The following is a 15,362-nucleotide window of genomic DNA, read 5'->3' as shown; positions in this document are numbered from 1 at the left end:
TTTGGATCCATATGTTTCATGTTATGGTTAGATTTATGTTAATTCTTCTTTCGTAGTTACGGATGCTTGCAAGATGGGTTAATCATAAGTAGGTTGTTTGTTCAAGTAAGAATATCACCTTAGCACCAGTCCGCCCACATACCAACTTATCAAAGCAGTGCGTGAGTCAATGAATCATGACGAAGTTAACTAGACAAGATTTGCATGTGTCCTGGAGAAATGTTTTGCTCACTATAAGAAACTTCCGGTTTGTCATTTGCAATAAAAGGTTTGGGGTCACCTTGCCGCACTTTGTTACTATTGCCACTTGTCACTTGCTACGAATTATCTTGCTACCAAACTATCTGTTACAACTACTTTACAATACTTGCAGATAATACATTGCTGAAAACTGCTTATTGATTCCTTCCGCTGCACGTAGGGTTCAACACTCTTAATTATTGAAAGGAATACGATTGATCCACTATACTTATGGGTCATCGGACGCTTGTCTGGGTTGGTGTCTTTTTACCGGTCACTGACCAGTCCGTTCGCCCGGGCGTTTGAGGGGGCTTTCGGGTGCCCGGCTGTAGATGCTCTTAGGCAATTTATGTGTTTTACGGGGATGTTTGGATTTTCGGCAAAGTCCACCCTTTCAATTTTTTGGTTATGGCCAAAACTTTGGTTCTTTTTGAATGATTGCCAACTTTTGCAATTCCAACGCTCTTATGGCAACTCTTCTTCATTTTCATAGTCAATGACTCAAATGTTTGTTTTTTGAAGGGTAGTCAATGACTCAATGTTAACCAACTCACGGGCAAGCAAAATCCGGTACTAGCTTGAGCATAAATCGAAGCCCAACATAGGAATCCTGTTAATAAAAGATAACTCGGGGTGCGGATTGCAAAGGGTACAGGAGGGAGCAGCCTAAACCCGCGGTGAGATCTTGCGCGTCAAATCCAATCCAACGCTCCAGATATCCCCTCGAATCCGGTGGCATCCAAATGCTATACAGAACTCTTTCTCCCACCCCGGCCCGCTCACCGCCACTCCTAAAACCCTAGATCTCTCGCCCCTTCTCTCGCCGCCGCCGCCGCCGCCGGAGGAGGAGGAGGAGGAGGCGCCATGTACCTCTACAGCCTGACGCTGCAGCGGGCGACGGGCGCCGTGTGCGCCGTCATCGGCAGCTTCAGCGGCCGCGACTCGAAGAAGTCGAACGCCGCGGGCTCCTCCACGCAGGAGATCGCCGTCGCCCGCGGCGGCACGCTCGATCTCCTCCGCCCGGACCCGGAGACGGGCCGCCTCCGCACGCTCCTCTCCGTCGACGTCTTCGGCGCCATCCGCTCGCTCGCCCAGTTCCGCCTCACGGGGGCCACCAAGGACTACCTCGTCGTCGGCTCCGACTCCGGCCGCCTCGTCATCCTCGAGTACTCCCCCGACCGCAACCGCTTCGACAAGGTCCACCAGGAGACCTTCGGCAAGTCCGGCTGCCGCCGCATCGTGCCCGGCCAGCTCCTCTCCGTCGACCCCAAGGGCCGGGCGCTCTGCATCGCCGCCCTCGAGAAGCAGAAGCTCGTCTACGTCCTCAACCGCGACGCCTCCGCCCGCCTCACCATCTCCTCCCCGCTAGAGGCGCACAAGTCCCACACGCTCACCTTCGCCCTCACGGCCCTCGACTGCGGATTTGACAACCCTGTCTTTGGTGCCATCGAGCTCGAGTACGGTGACTCTGACCGTGACCCCACAGGGCAGGCTGCTAGCCACGCGCAGAAGCTCCTCACCTTCTACGAGCTCGACCTGGGGCTCAATCATGTTTCCCGCAAGGTCTCCGAGCCGGTTGACAATGGTGCTAATATGCTAGTGACAGTGCCTGGTGGTGCTGATGGCCCTAGCGGGCTTCTTGTTTGCTGTGACAACTTTGTCCTGTACCGGAATCAGGGCCACCCGGAGGTTCGTGCTGTCATTCCACGCCGTGTTGACCTCCCGGCTGAGCGTGGCGTCCTCATAGTTGCTGCTGCCACGCACAGGCAGAAGAGCTTGTTCTTCTTCTTACTACAGACTGAGTATGGTGATATCTTCAAGGTTGACCTGGACCACCATGGTGATACTGTTAGTGAGCTCAGGATCAAATATTTTGACACCATACCTGTGGCATCTGCTATCTGTGTGCTGCGGTCAGGCTTCCTCTTTGCTGCTTCTGAGTTTGGCAACCATGCACTTTACCAATTCCGTGATATTGGCCGGGATGTGGATGTTGAGTCCTCCTCTGCGACACTGATGGAGACAGAGGAGGGGTTCCAGCCAGTGTTCTTTCAGCCGAGGGCACTCAAGAACCTTGTCCGGATTGATGAGATAGAGAGCCTCATGCCAATCATGGACATGCGTATTGCAAATTTATTCGACGAGGAAACACCCCAGGTGTACACAGCTTGTGGCCGTGGCTCACGCTCCACGCTGCGCATCCTTAGGCCTGGCCTTGCCATCAGCGAGATGGCCCGATCAATGCTGCCTGCTGAGCCCATTGCTGTTTGGACTGTCAAGAAGAATATCAATGACATGTTTGACGCCTACATTGTTGTGTCCTTTGCTAATGTCACACTTGTGCTCTCAATTGGAGAGACCATTGAAGAAGTCAGCGACAGCCAGTTCCTGGACACCACTCACTCACTAGCAGTTTCGCTCCTTGGTGAGGATTCTCTCATGCAGGTCCACCCGAACGGTATCAGGCATATCAGGGAGGATGGCCGTGTCAATGAGTGGAGGACGCCTGGGAAGAAAACTATCACCAAGGTTGGATCAAACCGGCTCCAGGTGGTAATTGCCCTCAGTGGTGGAGAGCTCATCTATTTTGAGATGGATATGACAGGTCAGCTCATGGAGGTGGAGAAGCAGGACATGTCTGGTGATGTCGCGTGCCTGGCCATTGCCCCCGTTCCTGAAGGGAGGCAAAGGTCCCGTTTTCTCGCAGTTGGCTCCTATGATAACACCATCAGGATACTCTCCCTTGACCCCGATGACTGCTTGCAGCCTCTTAGTGTACAAAGTGTGTCCTCGGCTCCGGAATCTCTCTTGTTCTTAGAAGTACAGGCATCAGTTGGTGGCGAGGATGGTGCAGATTATCCAGCCAACCTTTTCCTTAATGCTGGTTTGCAGAATGGTGTCCTTTTCCGAACCAATGTTGACATGGTCACTGGTCAGCTATCAGACACACGGTCTCGATTCCTTGGTCTGAGACCTCCAAAGCTGTTTCCCTGCATAGTTAGCCACCGACAAGCAATGCTTTGCCTGTCCAGCCGCCCCTGGCTTGGCTATATACATCAAGGTCACTTCCTCTTGACACCACTCTCATGCGACACACTTGAGTCTGCTGCGTCGTTCTCTTCTGACCAGTGCTCAGAAGGTGTTGTTGCTGTTGCTGGAGACGCTCTGCGTATTTTCACCATCGAACGTCTGGGAGAGACATTCAATGAGACATCTATCCCTCTGCGTTACACCCCGAGGAAATTTGTGATACTACCAAAAAAGAAATACCTTGCAGTCATTGAGAGTGACAAGGGTGCATTTAGCGCAGAACAGCGAGAAGCTGCTAAGAAGGAGTGCCTTGAGGCTGCTGGTGCGGCAGAAAATGGAAATGGTAATGGGGATCAAATGGAGAATGGTGATGGTCAAGAAGATGGTGAGGAGAGTAACACACTTCCTGATGAACAATATGGTTACCCAAAGGCAGAATCAGAAAAGTGGGTTTCCTGCATTAGAATTCTTGATCCGAGGAGCACGGACACAACTTGTCTTCTGGAATTGCAGGACAATGAGGCGGCTGTCAGTATTTGCACTGTGAATTTCCATGATAAGGAGCATGGTACTCTTCTGGCTGTTGGTACTACCAAGGGATTGCAGTTCTGGCCAAAGAGGAGCCTTGCTTCTGGTTTCATCCACATATACAAGTTTGTCAATGAAGGGAAGTCGCTTGAACTTCTTCACAAAACACAAGTGGAGGAAGTGCCTCTTTCTTTGTGCCAGTTTCAGGGTCGGTTGCTTGCAGGTGTTGGTTCAGTGCTGAGGTTATATGATCTGGGGAAGAGAAAGTTGCTCAGAAAATGTGAAAACAAGCTTTTCCCAAGGACAATAGTGTCTATTCATACTTACCGTGATAGGATCTATGTTGGTGATATGCAAGAGGTATGCTCTCATCGCCTATGTATATGTGTAGCCAAGAAGAGAAGCCGCCGATTTCACTTGTGCACAATATAAAACGGTTTTTATCTTAACTATTGACCTAATTATAATGTTAATAGTGAGGGAAAAGCTCATGATATACCATTTACAGATTGGATTGATTCATGTCTGGGTTAGAGAGAGGATAGGGATGGATTACTTGGAATACTTTTGAACTTGATAGATATGCATCGTCTATCTCTCATAGGCCTTTTTTTGTCTGTTTCATTGAACAATGTTTTTTGAGCTATATTATAGCTAGTTTTTTTTGATTCAAAACAAAGATTTCAGTTATCCTACTCTTGGTTAAGATATTCCTTAGCTGTTAATTATCTGTGACAGTTCTGATTCAGTTCATGAAATAGACATTTTATATAATTTACCAGACTTCTCATGCATTAGTTTCTGGCATGTACTCTAATTATTTTTGTCGTGTCATCTCTATTCCATGCAGTCGTTTCATTATTGCAAGTACAGACGGGACGAAAACCAGCTGTATATCTTTGCTGATGACAGTGTTCCTAGATGGCTTACAGCAGCAAATCACATAGATTTCGACACTATGGCAGGAGCCGACAAGTTTGGGAACATATATTTTGCTCGTCTTCCCCAGGATCTCTCAGATGAAATTGAGGAAGACCCAACTGGAGGCAAGATTAAATGGGAGCAAGGGAAGTTAAATGGTGCTCCAAACAAAGTGGAGGAGATTGTGCAGTTTCATGTTGGTGATGTTGTGACATGTTTGCAGAAGGCTTCTTTGATACCTGGCGGAGGTGAATGTCTTATTTATGGGACTGTGATGGGTAGTGTTGGAGCACTGCTTGCATTCACCTCCAGGGAAGATGTTGACTTCTTCTCTCATTTGGAGATGCATCTCCGCCAGGAGCATCCACCATTATGTGGAAGAGATCACATGGCCTACAGATCTGCATATTTCCCAGTGAAGGTAAAATACTTATGTTTTTACTGTATCATGCCATCACATCTATCCTGTTCATAGTAATTTATGTTTTGTTTATGGTGTTGGTCGTTCAAGAATAGGCATGCAAAGAAATGAAAACATAAATTATAGGCATCACATCTATTCTGTTCATAGTCATTTGGTTTGATAAGTGAGGTGTTAAGCTCCATCTTGTTTGTAAGTTTGCATAAATTATGTGAGAACAAACTTATTGTTCAGAATTGTGACTGGAGCATTCTGAGTATAATCGTTCAGCAGGCGAATCATATTTGGTAGTATCCCAACTGATATGCAAGTGATACTGTTTGCTTGTAGAACCACAGTATAAATCATTGATTGCAGTACAGATTATTGTTTAGCAGGAACTACAAAACGAAAACCCAACAGAGTCATTTAAGATCAGAGTGGTCAAGGGCCACTAATGTACTGCTTCTGTAAACAAAATGTATAGTGACCTAAACCATCTTATATTTGTTTACAGAGGTAGTAACATTTATCAACATGTTGCCACTATGCTTTCATTTTGAACTGAAGTGTAAATCTAGTTTATGCTTTCATTTTATGCACATCTACTTGACTAATGCACTTTATGCTTTCATTTTTGAACTGAAGTGTAAATCTAGTTTTAAGGTTTGATGCTCAAGTACTTTGTTTGTTACAGGATGTGATTGATGGTGATCTCTGTGAGCAGTATCCAGCCCTCCCAGCTGATATGCAGAGGAAGATTGCCGATGAGCTTGACCGAACTCCAGGTGAAATCCTGAAGAAGCTGGAAGACATCAGAAACAAAATCATCTAGGGTCATCGCCTAGCATGAATGAATCTGACCGTTGGAATGCGACTGTCAAAGTCCTCACCGCTGTAAAATATTTATCTCCTCATCCAGTACAGCCGTTGTGTGGCGGTCTTTTTTGACACAACACAGCATTCCATAATTCATGAATCAACGGAGTGGACAAGACCCGCAACTCATAATCATCGGATCTGTATAACCGTTGACGTTGTTGACACTGGCCCAGTTTGCCTTGTAGATTCAAGCGAGAACAGAGAATTAAATGGCTGTACCAGAGTAGTCTTTTTGTACCTGTTAGAACAACTGTTATTTGGCCTGATGTAACTGACTTGTTCGATGCAGTGGCTTCTTTCCTGATGCATCGTAGAACTTTACAGTTACTGAGGTAGTAGAGTTGTTGCTGTTTCGTTTTGGACATCTGTCTTTGCTTATGAAGTTTTCTGCTCAATGTGCGGCTCCTCTTAAGTTCACTAACAACTTAGCTCTGCTTAGCAATTTACTGACTGATGATGAAATGCCTCGTGTATGATTTTTATTACTTTAGTTGTGAGATTAAAACAACGAAAAATGTACAGAATTTTAAACTGTGACACAGGCCAATGTCTGGTAGCGCGTCATCTTTTTGCTAGCGGGAGCGGAAGCTCTCGGGCGCTGCTGCTGCAAAAGGGGGAGTAACGGGGAAAGGATCAATCGCGGGGTCGACTACAATGCTTGTGCTAGGGGTGGAGGGAGAAGGCAACGGAAAGCGTGCGCTGGTTGCTGAAGCATGATCCAATGACTTAAGGGTGCTCGGTCCAACGACTGCCGACTTTGATTGATTTCCATGGTTTATAATTCTTTTTACCAATTAAATAAGCTTGTGTACGTGAGCATCTGTATTTGTGCCGTGTTAAAAAATAAACAAGACTAACAGAAGGTCCGTGTGTTGCTACGGGCTGTCCGTTATGTGTTATCTTTAACATAAGGGCTCGATACAGAAACCTCACCTCACGACGCACCCTTATTTTGTTTTCTCGTCGGACCCTCCTCTTACAGCTCGGTTTCCCGTCGTAGCGGGACATTTCTCGCTGGAGCCTTCTTTAAAACCAGATGACGCCCACCCCACCTTCGTCACGCATTTCAATAAGGATGAATTTTTTCATTTATACAATAAATAGTGCCACAAAAGCTAAAAGGCAAGTTCTACACGACGGCGATTCGACCCACAATGTTGTATGGCGCTGAGTGTTGGCCGACTAAAAGGCGACATGTTCAACAGTTAGGTGTGGCAGAGATGCGTATGTTGAGATGGATGTGTGGCCACACGAGGAAGGATCGAGTCCGGAATGATGATATACGAGATAGAGTTGGGGTAGCACCAATTGAAGAGAAGCTTGACCAATATCGTCTGAGATTGTTTGGGCATATTCAGCGCAGGCCGCCAGAAGCTCCAGTGTATAGCGGACGGCTAAAGCGTGCAGAGAATGTCAAGAGAGGGCTGGGTAGACCGAATTTGACATGGGAGGAGTCCGTTAAGAGAGACCTGAAGGATTGGAGTATCACCAAAGAACTAGCTATGGAAATGATGATCGTATGACTTGTTATTAATAACGATTAGAAGTTGTATGATGATGCATGATTAGTAGGACTTGTTATTATATATGATGATGTATGATGCAAGCATGCATGAGTTATTATATATCAGCGGGTGAAATGAACATAGCAGTATAAGAGAGGGCACTTCTCTCTATTAGCTAGCTAATAACAACCTAAAATTAAACCCCAAAACCCCTAAACCAACCACTTTTTTTAAAAAAAAAGAAAAACCTCATCTGCTGACACGTGGAAGCCTTTTGGTCCCGGTTCATGTCACCAACCGGGACCAAAGGCCCCCTTGCCTGGACTGCTCGCAGTGGCCACATGGAGGCCCATCTGTCCCGGTTCGTGTTAGAACCAGGACTAAAGGGTGGAGGCATTAGTCACGACCCTTTAGTCCCGGTTCAAGAACCAGGACTAAAGGCCCTTACGAACCGGGACTGATGCCCCCTTTTCTACTAGTGTAAGGAGAGACTAAGGGACTAAATGTACAGTCTCCAAACATGTGGGTTGATGCATATTCAACCATCATGCTCTCCATGCTCATAGGGTCTCGTGACAGCTTAATGGTGTCAGGTTGAGGGTTTGAAGTGAGTTTCAAACCATTACCCTTGAGGTCCTCTGCATTTGGCGTGGCTTGGATTGCATGCGCTATCCCATGGGATGCAAGACTGATCTTGATGTCCATGACCCGCTTAAGTAAGTTGTGGCCATTGAGGACAAGTGCCTCAAATTATTAGCCATCGATTACTTATAGGGGCAAACCAGAGATAATTAATTTACAAGAAGTAAACTAAAAACCATCATGGTTTTGTAATAAGAATGCAAAAATTTGACTCAAGTGTATAACTTGAAAATGCTCAACCTCAATTGTGGGAACATAAACACATTGAAGATCATACAGATCTCACAGTAATAAAGATAGTCTACACATGAGCAGTAGATCCAACTCATCACCTTGTGTTTTCCTAATATAATGAGGGAGATGTTATTGTCAAAATTTTACAAGTTTGTTGTGCCGGAGAAATCAATCTCGATCGCTGTGACATGTTCATGAAGAATGTCAATGTGGTAAACACATAGAACATATCATTCCCGGTGAAAAACTGGTAATTTATTTATATTACAAATTGCGTAATATAAATACATCTTAATGTTGCAAAATTAATAAATTTCAAGAAGGTGGCTCGAAATCATTAGTGTGAATCTCAAATTACTAAGGATGACACCTTGAATTTTGCATATGTATTTATAAGAAATTGAAAATCTCAATTGCAAATAGACGTATTAATCTCAACACGTAGCGAACATGGAGATATATACATTCCGGAATACATCGTACTCAACAGAAATACACTACTATTGTAATGAATAGTAATGATGTTGTAAACTTGATGTTCAAGTGAGAACTTGAATTGTATAGACCTCAATTAAATGAGATGATGTTGTATCAAGTTGCAAGATAATTAAGCAAAGTGAATTAATATTTTGCGAGAGAATTAATCTCAACAGTAATGAGATTATTTTGTGAGAAAAAGAATTTTTCTCAATCGCAAATGTTGTGCGAGAAAACTTAATCTCAATCATAAAACAATGTCGTTGTACTAATAGAACATGTCATAGGAATTGCTAAAAAGCAAACACATTGAACATGCCACATATAATAACCACATATTTTCTGGAATGTTAAACTCAACAGAAAATGGGCTAAATGACAATCGGTATATGGCCTAAACATTACCAATGCTAATAAATAGCAAGTAGTTGGACCAAGGTGCAATATCCCGAAACATCCCGGAATAGCCACAAAATGATGACAAACACAAGTTTTGGGGTATTCTGTAAATAGGTAAGCCACAAGGGCTAAATTGCAAAACTAGCGAAGAGATAAAGTTCTACCTCTTTCCTCCCGAGCGATTTCCACCAGGAGAAATTCTGTAACCGCCTCATCGCCGTTTTGGCTCGACGGCCAGGGCCACCACGGTCTTCCACGCCGCGTGAGTAAAATGCATTGATGGTCACGGGACTTACTGTGTACGCTCACTTTGGTCACTGTACTTAAGAATACAGTCAATACGGTCATTATATACGTGGTGTGATGATTATACGGTCACCGACACGTCGTATAGCTTTGTATTTTGTTTAGTTGACCGGTCAAATGACGCCTTGTCAGCTTAGTTTCTCTCCACCGATACATGGGACCCACCTGTCAGTTGTAGAAGGAATAAAAATAAAATAAAAGCAACGCCAGGTTATCTGCGCACGCACTAACACGCGGCCGAGGAGCGCTTGTAGTTGCCGAAGTCGGCTTTCAGACGCCGATAAATTTGTGCTGATGCTGTCGGGGTTGCAGCGCCATGATGTTGCTCGGCACTTCGCCGTCGACGGGCCGCCGGAATGCACCCCCGCAGCACCGAGAACGTGTAGGTGCTACACGAGGGTGCATGGAGGCGCGCGTGGCCTGCGGCGACATTAAGTACTTCGCCTGCGAGATGTGCTACCGCACAGCTTTCCCACGACGGCCTCCTGTATTCTGTCTTGCAGCACGGCTTCTCCGGTGTCGCTCCTGGCTGGTTCATGCACGAAGCCTGGCTGCTGGCCGGCGTTGAGTCTGGTTGGTTCATGCACTTATAACCATATATAAGTACAAATAAGTACTCCGTAAGCTTGGTTAGGTTCACATGGCCGGTCTGGAGCCATTAATTGTTAAGCACTGTACTATCGTTACATCCAAGATCCAACAGCCCGTCTAGAGTCCATTGTGGGAATTTGAGCAACTAGAAATACTGATGATTATCCACAATTTTTTTTACAGATGATCAGATGCCTGAACAACTAAAAATACTGATGGTCACCCGCAAAAATAAAATAAAATATAGATGATCAGATGCCCAACCGAACACTTCATGGAAGAACACACGTACGCAGTTGCACATGAGCTGCACTATATTATCGGATATTTTCAAAATGGAGGCTGCATTATATTACACCACCAGCATCTACAACGAAAGATATGGCGCATTCTTTTACCAGGGAAGAAGACGAGATTATCTCCTACTGAAGTGCGCAAGACATATACACAAACACAAATATGCACGTACAGTCAACAGCCGACCAACCATAGTTGTCACGTGAATGCAACCACGATATAATAGGCAGCCTCGGTTCAACTCGCTAGCATGCTGACCTCACAGCACTAGGTTAGTCGTTCGATTCTCTCACTTGCGCATTGTTTTATTTTCCCTCCATTTCTTTCTTCCTTCTACCCATTGACAGGTGAGCCCCGTCTAGGTAGAGAGAGAAAGTGAGCTGACAAGGCGCCATTCAGACGGTTTGACTGGTCAACTAAACGAAATACGGAGCTATACGATGTGATAGTGACCGTATAATCATCATAACAGGTATATAGTGACCGTATTAACTGTATTCTTAAGTACAGTGACCAAAGTGAGCATACACGATAAGTCCAGTGACCTCCAATGCATTTTACTCGCGCTGCGTCGCGGTTGATCGCTCCGTGGGAGCCGCCCTGAGGCCGAGGGCCTCGGATGATGGCCACGTGGCGCGCTCGTCGCTCTGCGCCGAGGATTTAGGCCGATGGAGGGCGCCGCCGGGGGGAGGCGAATCCTGTACGACCCGTTTGTGAGAGAGCTCGTCGTGGGGATGACCCACCTGACGGCCTCCCCTTGCGGCCGGGTCGCACGTACGACCCGGTCGTACAGGATTATTTTGCCCGCCGGGGTGCGTCGGGCGCAGAAGGTGTCGCCTCTGCCCAGGTTGTGTACCACGCTGCCGCGCGCCTGAGGGCATCGGCCGTTGGCCGCTGCGGCCGCCTCCAGGTGCAGCGCTGGGAGCAGCCCGGGCCGAAGGATGCTGCCGCTGCGCTAGGAGGCTAGCCGAGGGAGCTCTGTCCGGGCCATGGGTCGCCGCCTTAGTTTTCCTTGGACGGCATTCAAACGACGCCCTGAGGTTAGTGCTTACTTTGTGCATGAACGAAATTGGAATTGAATCACCTTTCTCTCTGGATTTTGTGCTTTTCTTCTCATTTGCATCTGGTTCCTTACCAGATCGAGACACTTGCCGCGCCTGGGTGGGGGCTGGCTGCCGCCGTCTTCGCCGACCGCCGTGCCGTGAGCGGCCATAGGGCGTGGAGATGCGTCGTGCGCCGCCATGGCGTGGGGGCTGTGGCCGGTAGCCGCCGAGAACCACGGATGCGTGCGTAGGCGCAGGAGCCGAACATCGGATCCTGGCTCGCCGCCTCAGCCTCTGGGGCCGAGGGGCGCCGTGCACCACGCGCAGGCCGGAGGGAGCGTCACTGCGAAGGGCCGGCCGTCTCGCAGCGCCTTGGTGCCGCATCCGCCGCCGTTCTTCCGCTGTGGCCTATTTCTCTAATCGAGAGCAGAGTGCGTGATAACGTGTTCGAGATGGACAGAACAAATGATCGAACTATCTCTTTGCATTAGATGAAGTGCTATATATAGCACTGGAACAATCGTTTACAAAAGGGGTGTCGGTTCAGACAGAACCGACGCAACGGTTGGAGAAGTAACCTCCAACGATTAATACAAGCAGGGATTAATCCCTTAATTACTATGTTAATTAATTTTAACAATACTTACTGTGGTAACCATGGATGGTCAATGATGTTTCTTGGACAACTCCTTGTCGCGGTGATCTTTCAGTTACAACAGCCTGCCCTGTAGACACCATACTTACTTATTAGAGTTGGAACTGAACTGAAATATGCAGGAAGGCCTTGGAGTCCATGAAGATATGTGGCAAAAAGAAAAAAAAGGTTAGCTAGCCTAGCTGGACCAGCACCCGCGATTACTGCAAGTAGAAGTAGATGCCAGATATATACTCTTACCTGAAACTTGTACGCATGCGGCATGGCACTTGATTTGGTCCACTCAGTGAAGAAACGGAGGTGCCCTGTTTGCTAATCATCATGAGCTAGCTGCCAGAAACGACCGGCCGGGACGCGAAACTGTTATAAGGGCGTGAGAGGGCTGAGAAGTGCTTCAGTTTTACTGAACTAAATAAATAAATGTTGTCAGCTTTTCGGATGGTTCTTGCTGACCATCTATCGTCTGAGCCCCTCGCCGGCCGGATCGCCTTTTGAGGGCGATCTGCAAATGAGATTTCCGTTTTTGTACCATGTTTGCCTCTCTTTACTTACATCATGGATAGAAGATTATCAGACATGTGAACGCATTTGGTATGGATACCACTAGCTAGTACCAGTGTAATCCGCGAGTCGTAGTCTCGAGTTACACTGTTTTATTGTGAACCATACCTTTCATCCCTTCGTCTCATCCACAAGGGTTTATGAATGAGAAGAAAATCATGGGTGCAGTCTGTTGCCGGCCTCCCACAAAGAGAAGATTATTCCTTAGAAGTTGATTATTGCTCGAAGATCGCAGTATCATACTGGTAGTACAGCACGTTCAAATTTCATTAATCTGGCCAATCAAACTACCAGTAGTACGTATCAATCATCGAATCATCATAACCAAGCCAACCAACACATTTCATGTGAATCATACGCACCAACTCTACTGCGACCGTACGTGCGGAGGAGGATCTTCTTGGCGCCAATATTAACTATGGTTATGGAGTCCGGCGGCGGCGCGGACGTGTCGGAGTCGGAGGTGGTGACACTGCGGTTCGCCCGGCAGGTGGTGGCGGGGCGGTGGTTCATGGCGCTCGCGTGCCTGCTCATCCTGTCCGCGTCGGGGGCGACCTACGCCTTCGGCATCTACTCCACGGCGCTCAAGTCGTCGCTGGGCTACGACCAGCGCACGCTCAACACGCTCGCCTTCTTCAAGGACCTCGGCAGCAACGTCGGCGTCGTCGCCGGCCTCCTCAACGAGGTCGCGCCGCCCTCGGCCGTGCTCGCCGTCGGCGCGGCCATGAACCTCGCCGGCTACCTCATGCTCTACCTCGCCGTCGCCGGCCGGACCGCGCGCCCGCCGCTCTGGCTCATGTGCGCCTACGTCTGCGCTGGGGCCAACTCGCAGTCCTTCGCCGGCACCGGCGCGCTCATCACCTGCGTCAAGAGCTTTCCGGGGAGCGGCCGCGGGGTCGTGCTGGGCCTGCTCAAAGGCTACGTCGGCCTCAGCGGCGCCATCCTCACGCAGCTCTACCTCGCCATCTACGGCGGGGATGACTCCAAGTCCATCCTGCTGCTCATCGCCTGGCTCCCCGCAGCCGTATCCGTCGTCTTCCTCCCCGTCGTTCGCGTGAAGCCGCCGCCGGCCAGACGAAACGACGACGGCGCTTTCTTCTGCTTCCTCTACATCTCCGTCGCCCTCGCCTCCTACATACTCGTGATGATCGTCGTCCAGAAGCAGAGCAGCTTCTCGCACGCTGCCTACGCCGCGTCGGCCACCGCGCTGCTCATTCTCCTCATCCTTCCCCTGCTCTCCGTCGTCGTCCGGCAGGAGTACTACTACTACTACTACTGGCTCAAGAAAAGAGAGCCCCAGCAAGAGCCTCCGCCGGAGCCCCCGACATCGACATCGGCATGGGTGACCGCCGAGAAGCCAACCGTTGAAGTCGTGCAAGTGGCAGAGCATCCGCCACCGACGTCGCCGTCGTCTTCTTCTTGCCTCGGCTCTTGCTTGAAGCACATGTTCAACCCGCCGGCGCACGGGGAGGACTACTCCATCCCTCAGGCGCTAGTGAGCGTGGACATGCTGGTGCTGTTCCTGGCCACCATCTGCGGCGTGGGCGGGACGCTGACGGCGATCGACAACATAGGCCAGATCGGGCAGTCGCTGGGGTACCCGGCACAGAGCATCGGCACCTTGGTCTCCCTCGTCAGCGTCTGGAACTACGCCGGACGGGTCACGGCCGGGTTCGCGTCCGAGGCCCTGCTGGCGCGGCACGGCGTCCCGCGGCCGCTCGCGCTCACGCTGGTGCTCCTCCTCTCCTGCGCCGGCCACCTACTCATCGCCCTCGCCGTGCCGCGGTCGCTCTACGCCGCCTCCATCATCGTCGGCTTCTGCTTCGGCGCGCAGTGGCCGCTCATCTACGCCATCATCTCCGAGCTGTTCGGGCTAAGGTACTACGCCACGCTCTACAACCTGGGCGCCGCCGCCAGCCCCGTGGGCGCCTACGTGCTCAACGTGTGCGTCGCCGGGCGGCTCTACGACGCGGAGGCGGCGAGGCAGCGAGGGGACGGCGAGAGCAGGACGTGCATGGGCGTGCGTTGCTTCAGGGAGTCGTTCCTCATCGTAACGGCCGTCACCGTGGGCGGCGCGCTCGTGTCGCTGGTGCTGGTGTGGAGGACGTGGAGCTTTTACAAGGGAGACATCTACGCCAAGTTCAGGGATGCCGTGGCCGTCCAGGAGTCGTCCGACGGTGCTTGCGCGGCTGAGCAGCGGCCGCAGGAGCCGAGTCAACACCGGTAAACCCCGGCAATGCTATACGGACAAACAGTTTACTGGCTTTTACAGGATGGGTTAGTCTTCATTGGCCGTCCAGGTTTGTGATTGATTGTTAGATGAAAACAGTTTACAGGCTTTTACAAATCTTTGTATGTCTAGCATTTTTGGGTAAACACAGGAGCTGCTAGACTCACGGACGGTTTTACGTGGCTTGGTCCCAATTGGCCGAGACTTAGGCCCAGTTCTTTTCACACAGGATTCTGCAGAATCAAGATTTTGGAAAATTCTCCCAGAATCTGCTTCTCCCAGAATCTGTTGCCGAGTTCTTTTTTCGGATTGTAGGTTGAGATTTTGAAAAGAGTTGTATGCTGATATGTCTGTAGTACCCTTAGACAAAAATTGTTCGGAAATGTTAACGCCCACACGTGTGGGCGTTTGCACATCGCCC

At 49.1% G+C, this 15,362-nt stretch overlaps 2 protein-coding genes across 2 annotated transcripts; both read left to right on the top strand.

Annotated features, from left to right (window-relative positions):
- Positions 1-986: 986 nt before the first annotated feature.
- LOC119322400 (spliceosome-associated protein 130 A-like) lies at positions 987-6,396 on the top strand. Its single transcript, XM_037595899.1, has 3 exons — positions 987-4,158; positions 4,649-5,140; positions 5,817-6,396. The coding sequence occupies exons 1-3, from the start codon at positions 1,105-1,107 to the stop codon at positions 5,952-5,954; spliced, it is 3,684 nt and encodes a 1,227-aa protein (XP_037451796.1). The 5' UTR covers positions 987-1,104; the 3' UTR covers positions 5,955-6,396.
- Positions 6,397-13,207: 6,811 nt separating this feature from the next.
- On the top strand, positions 13,208-14,938 carry LOC119320920. The gene has a single exon (XM_037594824.1). The coding sequence runs from the start codon at positions 13,223-13,225 to the stop codon at positions 14,936-14,938; it is 1,716 nt and encodes a 571-aa protein (XP_037450721.1). The 5' UTR covers positions 13,208-13,222.
- Positions 14,939-15,362: the final 424 nt, after the last annotated feature.

Source organism: Triticum dicoccoides, chromosome 6B (assembly GCF_002162155.2).
Source record: "Triticum dicoccoides isolate Atlit2015 ecotype Zavitan chromosome 6B, WEW_v2.0, whole genome shotgun sequence".
Taxonomy (NCBI): Eukaryota; Viridiplantae; Streptophyta; class Magnoliopsida; order Poales; family Poaceae; genus Triticum; species Triticum dicoccoides.
The sequence above is the reverse complement of the archived record's forward strand: the minus strand, read 5'-3'. Positions and strand labels throughout refer to the sequence as shown.

What these genes read in the sequence shown, in the direction of transcription:
- LOC119320920 (XM_037594824.1), top strand. Translation starts at nt 13,223, where the DNA reads ATGGCGCTCGCGTGCCTGCTCATCCTGTCCGCGTCGGGGGCGACCTAC.
- LOC119322400 (XM_037595899.1), top strand. Translation starts at nt 1,105, where the DNA reads ATGTACCTCTACAGCCTGACGCTGCAGCGGGCGACGGGCGCCGTGTGC. An exon ending in ATGTTGGTGATATGCAAGAG is followed by an intron (nt 4,159 to 4,648) that starts GTATGCTCTCAT and finishes TATTCCATGCAG; the next exon opens with TCGTTTCATTATTGCAAGTA. An exon ending in CTGCATATTTCCCAGTGAAG is followed by an intron (nt 5,141 to 5,816) that starts GTAAAATACTTA and finishes TGTTTGTTACAG; the next exon opens with GATGTGATTGATGGTGATCT.